Here is an 8,198-nt window from a genome sequence, read left to right as displayed (position 1 = left end):
CTTATACCAAAAGGCAAATAGGGATTTGACTAAATGGTTTGAACTCTCAACCTTCTGACTCAGAGGCAAGAGTACCATCACTGTGCCAATGTTAACACTCCAATGTTGAGGGCAGCACGGTGGCCTAGTGGTTAGCACAACCGCCTCACGGCGCTGAGGTCCCAGGTTCGATCCCGGCTCTGGGTCACTGTCCGTGTGGAGTTTGCACATTCTCCCCGTGTCTGCGTGGGTTTCACCCCCACAACCCAAAAATGTGCAGAGTAGGTGGATTGGCCATGCTAAATTGCCCCTTAATTGGAAAAAATAATTGGGTAATCTAAATTTAAAAAAATAAAAAAATAACACTCCAATGTTGCACTGGGAGAATACTTAGCACATTAGTGTCACACTCTGAATCATACATTGAACATAGAACATTACAGCGCAGTACAGGCCCTTCGGCCCAGAACAGAATGTGTGCAAACATTAGTTATAGTATAATGATTTTGATCCTCTATAATCAAATTAACAAACGCTTGACTTGGACGAAGTATATTTTCCAAGAAAAACAATGCTACCAGTAGCTTGCCGTAATGTTACAATTTACGGGGATGACTCTTAAAACAGAAGGGTTCATTAGTGTTAATTAGGCTAGTCAGAGGATGTGCCTGCTGACTGCTCCACAGAAGACATTATATTGGTGCTAATGGGGAACAGGCATGTCAGCCCATGGTTTGGTCCTTCCTCCTTCACTAGCCAGTCACTCCGATCAAAATGAAGCAGAGACAAATGTACCCCATTCGGGTTTTCACAGTGCCTTTTTAAAGAGTGAAACATTTGGTAACGTACAAATGAAACCTTAAAATAGAAAACCCAATGCAGAGAAGGGGCCAAACACGTGTTAATCAGGCAGTCATCATTTACAGACACTAAATGCAGTGTACACAATCTAGCAATGAAACACCAAAGGATGCCACGATTCTCAAACAAGGTCGCTCCATATGAACAAAAAAAACAAGCTTTCAAAAATTAAAAATGATTTTCTTTTAATATATAAAAGTGGTTGAAAGGTCCTCTCTGGTGTAGCATTCACGGGGCAGTGCAGCTTCATGTCTATGGTGATGTTGACATTAATTTTGAGTGAATGCAGTTTTACAAAGGAAGTGAAAAGAGAGCTGAAATCCCTTTGAAGTCCAACATTGCCTTTATGTTTACAAATTTTTGCACCTCCGAAATTTCAATGTTCGCCTGATTTTTTCTTTTTAAAAATTGAAATATTGAAAAAAATTCCAAAGCCCCAAATATTTACCAACCTCCTCATTCCAACACAAAAGGATCGCTAGCACAAAACAGCGACTATCATCACACTGTGACACGGTATTTCCATCTTCAAGCATAGACAAATGGCATTCAGTCAAAACAGATCACGTTTCAAACACTGTTGATGCGTATTCAAGCCCCCACACTCCTTTGCTTAAAACTTCTTTTTTAAAAAAAAAAGGAGTCCGCGTTTCTGATTCCTGTAATATTTAAGCATCATCCAGTTTGGCCTCTGAAGTTGTGTGTTTCTTCATGGAGTGAATCAAAGTACTTCCTGTATCAAAAACCCGATGAGAAAAAGGAATGGACATTTCCAGACGCCAAAAAACCCCGCACAATAACAAACTCAATAAACAGCCACTTCCTTTCATCTCCAAGAGCTGGTGTGCTACAATGTAGGGTTCCTGGACTGACTGCTGCTAAAGGGGGTGTGCTTCAGGCACACAGTAATCTAGGGTGGCAAACTAAGGCTACATTGTACAATACTCCAGATTTATTTTTATACAATTTCCAGCAATCTCTTGCTATATTTAAAAAAAATCTCAAGTTCTTTAATTACACAATGACGTCAGGTCTCAGTTGATTCCCACCATCCCCCCCCACCCCCTCAGGTACATCGAGTTAATCGGTTTTTGCTTTCTTCCCATTTTCTTTCTCCTCTTCTGCCGAGTCGGGCTGTTTTCGCTTGCTGCAGTCAGCCTGGATTTTCACAGGCCGTGGTTTAAAAGTGATGATTATACAAGTCATGTTGTCGCATCCAGTACCGTCCCCTGATGTGTCAGGTGCCAAACACTGATCGAGGAGCTGCAAACACAAAGGTAAAGGATGGCTAGTGTAAAAGACAGCTCATAGAAAACCAAGCTCAAAGTTATAGATCGCACGCAGAGTATAAAATTAGAATTGCCTCTTTCGTCGCTATGTTAAAACACATTTGATTTTGCCTGCACTTTAATGCTCATTCGTTCGAAGAGCAGGTTGCATTGAAATACATTAAACTGTTCAGCTGGCTTGACAATGGTGGTGTCCTCTGGTTGGAGAGCCTAGAAATAGTTCACAGACAAGAAGTTTTTCCTCATCCCGATGCCAAATAGCTGACCCCTTATCTAGAAACTGAGAATTATGAATCTTTGGAATTCGCAATCACAGGTGCAATTGTTGAGCGTATTGAAGATTGACATCAATAGACACTTGATGCAGGAAAGCAGGGCTGAAATAAAATATCAGCCAGGACCTTATCGAAGCAGTGAGGGGCCACATTGGCTATTACTGCTCCCGTCATATTTTACTCCGAACAAAGCTGAGGGGAACAGTGGTCAGGAGGCTGAATTAACAAAATGCTCAATATTCTACAAAACAAAGCACTTTGTAAAAAATCTTTCTATTGAATGTCTTGCTGGATTTATTAGTGACCATCTTGTATCTTAATGGCACCCAGATCTGACTGCAAGCTCCAACCATCAATCTGTCATTTTATTAACTCAAAGGATCTTCACTCCCATGATTGTTGCAGTAACAACTTATATTTATATAGTGCCTTTAACATAGTAAAGCACTATTACTGAAACTTACAGGCTACTGAGAGGTCTAGATAGAGTTGACGTGGAGAGGATGTTTCCACTAGGAGGAAAACTAGAACCCGAGGGCACAACCGCAGATTGAAGGGACGATCCTTTAAAACAGACAAGAGAAGGAATTTCTTCAGCCAGAGGGTGGTGAATCTGTGGAACTCTTTGCCACAGAAGGCTGTGGAGGCTAAATCAGTGTCTTCAAGACAGAGATAGATAGGTTCTTGATTAATAAGGGGATAAGGAGTTATGGGGGAAGGTAGGAGAATAGGGATGAGAAACATATCAGCCATGATTGAATGGCAGAGCAGACTTGATGGGCCGAATGGCCTAATTCTGCTCCCATGTCTTATGGAATAAAATCTGACAGAAAATTACAGAAGAGAACAGTCTAGGGAGGGGCGTGCGGCGGCGCACACGCGCCTGTACAGACGACTTTTAGAAAGGACCCGCTCCCCACTGGACAAAACTTAGGAAAAATGGAACATTTAAGGATGGAAATAGGGTGGGGACTCTGGAGCGAAGCATGGTGTAGGGCCAACTCCGCCTCCTCATGCGCAAGGCAAGCCGTATGCAGCTGAAAGTGGTGCAGAACGCACCTGACAAGAACCAGAATGAGCAGGTTCTTCCCCGTGGTGGAGGACAAATGCAAACGGTAACAGGGAGGCCTGGCGAACCGCGCCAACATGTTCTGGGTGTGTCCCAGGCGTCACGGTTGTGTGGGTGAGGATGGGGCCATGCCCGAGAGTGGCAGTCTTCGGGATTTCGGATCCGCCGGAACTATTCATGGGGAAAGAGGGCCGGCGCCCTTGCTTCTCTAATCGCCTGCTCGGCTGGCAGGCAGCACCACCCACAGCTACAGACTGGCTGGCAGACCTATTGGAATTTCACCATCTGGGAAGATCAAGCTCACTATCTGAGGGTCATAGGACAGCTTCTACAAAGCGAGGAGGCTATTCACCAACTTCTCCTAGGACCTATCCGAGGCCAACAGCCAATAGAGCAGGGCAGGGGACGCATGGAAGCCAATGGGACCACAGAGAGTAGGAAATGGAGAGCGGGAAGCTACCGGGAAAAGCCAGAAGACAACCGACATAAAGGCCAGAGTCTAGAACAAGATACAGGAAAGGAAACCCCTAGGGCAAGGCCAAAAACAGGGCCCGGTGGGGTGTGGGGGGGGGGGGAGAGAGAACAAACAACAAAAGGAGGAGAGGGGAACGGAGGGCACCGCCCACTTGTAAGTAGCGAATGACTACCCACTGTACAGAGAAGGGCCCAGGAAATAAGTCAGCATGCACATGCTGTTAGGGGAATGAACTTGGTACAGGTTGGAATAAAGGGAGATTTCTGGATGAGTTTAGGGTTTGTCAGGTAGAAGAGGGAGGCTGGTAAGTGAGCTGGAATAATCAAGCCTAATTCTGACCTCAAAGTAACAAATTTTAACACAAGAGTTGCATTCTTCAGCTAAGTATTCAAAGCCAAAGTCACCATGGACCCTCATTCTGCTGCATTCTTTCAAATTAACATCTCAATTTCAGAATTGTATGACTGTGGGTTTCGGATGAGCCAACGTCGGGCGATGTAACAAAGGTGCAAAGAGGCATTCTTTGTAATACTGCGGACGTGATTGGAAGCTCAATTTTGGAGAAAATTTGACACCAACGCTCCAGACAGTTGTCAGAGAGAGGGGCGGAGTCCGTGGCTATGGAGTTTGTGGTAGGATCTGAAGGCAATGATTTTGTTCCTCCCATTATTTGGTTGGAAGAAATCAATGCTCATACAGTCATGCAGTACTGGATGGTGGACAAGCAGATCGGCCATTTAGAAACAGTACAGGGTTGTGAGCTAGAGGGTGCAGAAGCCAAGTTGACAAAATCCACATTACTAATTCTTAGACAGAAAGGTGGTTTGTTCCTAACTTGTCACCAAAACATCCAACACAAGGAGCAAGGAACCACTGACTGTAGAAAAATGATCTACCATATGATACAAGTTCTTTTTATAGCATCCTGTGCAACACTGGGTTGCAATGTTATGTGAGTGTGCTGCACATAATCACCACAAAACCTATTAACTACCAATATGATGTGTAGATGACGCAGGATGGCCCATTTGTATCACTGAGGATCACCACTGTTAACATATCAGACTCTCTACTGGCAAAAAATAGGTATCCAGAAGAATGAGGGAGTAAAATCAGTGAGAAAAGTCAGGAGCCATATTGTCAATCTACCGTATTAGGAAATGACCTGTGATCACTGCCCCTTTCAAAATTTAAATAGTTGAAAAATAGCTACATTTTGTTTAATTTTTCCTCCATTTAAATGGGGACTGTTGAATATCCTGTCTCTTACAGGAATGTTTTGTTGTTGCACGTTTGAGAACTAACTTTTCGAAAGCTATTTTTGGTGGCTACCATTATATGGGAAAACAAGGAGGTAGAGATGTGTAAACTGTTACTGAATAGTTTCCCCACAGGTAAAATCATCAGCATTTTAATACTTAAATTTCCAAAAAGGTACAAACATATAATCCAGAATATTCGTCAATCACTAATGTTGTTTGTTGTCCCCCAGAGACACCCTTCAGTGACAGCTATGCATGAGCTAGGTTTCATGGAGTATTTGATCACCTTGTTCCTGGTTTATTCATATAATCTGCTCCTTTTCAAAAGGAGTTAATCTGCCTAGTTTTGTTAAGAGCCTAGTCCAATAAATCACTGCACGGAGAACAATCTTCTACAATAAACCACTGCACGGAGAACAATCTTCTAATTTCAGACTCATTAAACGTTTGCATTATGCTTCATTGTCATGAGCATCTTGTCAAGCCAAATATTGCTGCAGTTTTCATGTAGAGAAGCACAGCAAGAAGCCACTTTGTCTATCTTATCTGCATCAGCCGTAAAAACGAGCTACCCAGTCTTATCCAGCACTTTGTCCGTAGACTTACAGGTTACGGCACCAGAGTATATCCAGACACTTTTAAAATGTGTCGAATTTAAATGTGTTTAAATTCTGCCTCTATCACTCTTTCAGGCAATGAGTTCCAGACCTCTCCAACACTCTGGGTGAAACATTTTTCACCTCCCCTCTAACCCTTCTACCAATCACTTTAAACCTATGGCCATTAGTTACTGACCGCCAATAGTTACTGACCGCCCTTCCCATCCACTCTATCCAGGCCTACTCAAGACCTGACCGAACTAATGCTTTATGTAGTTCCAGCATAATTTTCCTGCGCTTTTATTCTATACCTTGGCTAACAAGTGAAAGGATTCCTTATGCCATCTGAACCGCCTTTATCAACCCGTGCTGCTACAAAAGGAACAGAGAACAGGAGTAGGGTATTCAGCCCGTCAAGTCTGCTTGATCATCCACTCCAATGCCTTTTCCCACACACTATCTGTAGATCTCTTTGTGCCATTAGCATTTAGAAATCTGTCAATCGCTGCTTTCAACACGCTCAATGACGGAGCTTCCACAGCCCTCTGGATTAGAGAATTCCGAAGATTCATAACCCTGGGCAAAAAAAAACTTTCCTCCTCTCAATCCTTTTTTTTTTTTAAATTTAGATTAGCCAATTATTTTTTCCAATTAAGGGGCAATTTTAGCGTGGCCAATCCACCTACTCTGCACATTTTTGGGTTGTGGGGGCGAAACCCACGCAGACACGGGGAGAACGTGCAAACTCCACACGGACAGTGACCCAGAGCCGGGATCGAACCTGGGACCTCAGCGCCGTGAGGCGGTTGTGCTAACCACTAGGCCACCGTGCTGCCCTTCTCCTCTCAATCCTAAGTGGCTTCTCTGCTATTTTGAAATTGTTTTTTTGAATCTAGGGAAAGTAGGATTTTTCACCTGGCTAGACTTGCCAAATGTGCCAGAAGTCTTTCCTGTACAACAATGACAGCAGCACCTACCTCTTCAGATATGGATGAAAGCAACCTCAAGTCTCCATTCTCATTCGTCTTCTTGATGCGTTCACTGATGAAATCTACTACTTCCTGGCTGCTCATTACATTCCTGAAAAGGGAAGAAAAATTACTGAAACCGCAAGACTTATTTGTGAGCACACCTGGTCTCCAAATCCCTTCCATATCGAGTCAACTGAACCACTGCTAGTTGCTGAGCTCTGCATAATGATTCTGTTAACTGTAATTTAAATTGTAGGTATATGGTTAAAGTAATTGGCTTTGCTTGGTGGTTAGCATAAATGCTTCACAGCTCCAGGGTCTCAGGTTCGATTCCCGGCTGGGTCACTGTCTGTGTGGAGTCTGCACATCCTCCCCGTGTGTGCGTGGGTTTCCTCCGGGTGCTCCGGTTTCCTCCCACAGTCCAAAGATGTGCGGGTTAGGTGGATTGGCCATGCTAAATTGCCAGTAGTGTCCTAAAAAGTAAGGTTGGGGGGGGGGGGGGGGGGGGGGGGGGGGGGGGAGTTGTTGGGTATAGGGTGGATACGTGGGTTTGAGTGGGGTGATCATTGCTCGGCACAACATCGAGGGCTGAAGGGCCTGTTCTGTGCTGTACTGTTCTATGTGAAATTCCCCAATTCATGATGAATTCTCCAAAGTGTCCAAGGTTTCATAAAACTAATGGAACAGAGAACAATGGACTTGTTTGGCCTTTTTGTGTTTGTATAGATTACATTGAAATCTCAGGGTAGGTCTGCTCTCTTGTTTTAACAAGGGACCAAGAAGACTAAAAAACAGGAAAAAGGGAAGAAAATATAGTCCTGTAAATATCTTGGATCACCAACCTCCGTTCCACAGTACATTACTGAAGTCAGCACATATACCAATTCGACTGGTAAACGTGACAGCGAGAATCACACTAAATCTAACAATACTTTATTCCATAGTTAAATCAGCATTCAGGGAAACATTTCTTTAATGTATTATTTTTTCTCGAGCATTAATGAAACTCTTCCTGAGGGGGTGGCCAGTGTCAGATTGCACTTCCAGATTATGCTGAGCATTCAATGTAGCTATACAAGCAACCCCTTTACTCTCAGTGCCTGTTGGTATCTCATCTCTAACTGATCTGGCATCCAAATTCTGCTAGAAAGTATTAATAGATCATTGAAAATATGATCAATTGAATACTGTCACTTTAAGATTGTAGAACACATTGGTTTCAACTGTTCACATGGAACGATCAGTGCACCTTTGGCTCAGTAATCTAGAAGGCCCAACCAATGAATCTGCCTCGTTTGTCAGATAAACCAAAAATGTTTCCATTTCACCGATTTCAGCAAAAACAAACTTTCAGGTCTCAAGTATAAACCTGTCCTGGATCACCTGATGACTTCTCACACACTGCAAACCTCTTTATG

General features: G+C 43.4%; 1 protein-coding gene across 2 annotated transcripts in view; it reads right to left on the bottom strand.

The window, feature by feature from the left end:
• Nucleotides 1-784: 784 nt before the first annotated feature.
• ppm1g (protein phosphatase, Mg2+/Mn2+ dependent, 1G) overlaps nt 785-8,198 on the bottom strand; it is a 46,662-nt gene continuing 39,248 nt past the window's right edge. For both annotated transcript variants that reach the window (XM_038816255.1, XM_038816247.1), the window contains exons 9-10: nt 6,787-6,889; nt 785-2,103 (exon numbers count right to left, since the gene is read on the bottom strand). In XM_038816255.1, coding sequence (XP_038672183.1) covers nt 1,921-2,103; nt 6,787-6,889 — 286 coding nt within the window. In that variant the 3' untranslated portion in view covers nt 785-1,920. The remainder of the gene's footprint in view (nt 2,104-6,786; nt 6,890-8,198) is intronic.

This window comes from Scyliorhinus canicula, chromosome 1, assembly GCF_902713615.1.
Source record: "Scyliorhinus canicula chromosome 1, sScyCan1.1, whole genome shotgun sequence".
In the NCBI taxonomy this organism is placed as follows: Eukaryota; Metazoa; Chordata; class Chondrichthyes; order Carcharhiniformes; family Scyliorhinidae; genus Scyliorhinus; species Scyliorhinus canicula.
Note: the sequence above shows the minus strand (reverse complement) of the source record. Positions and strands in the feature narration are given on the sequence as shown.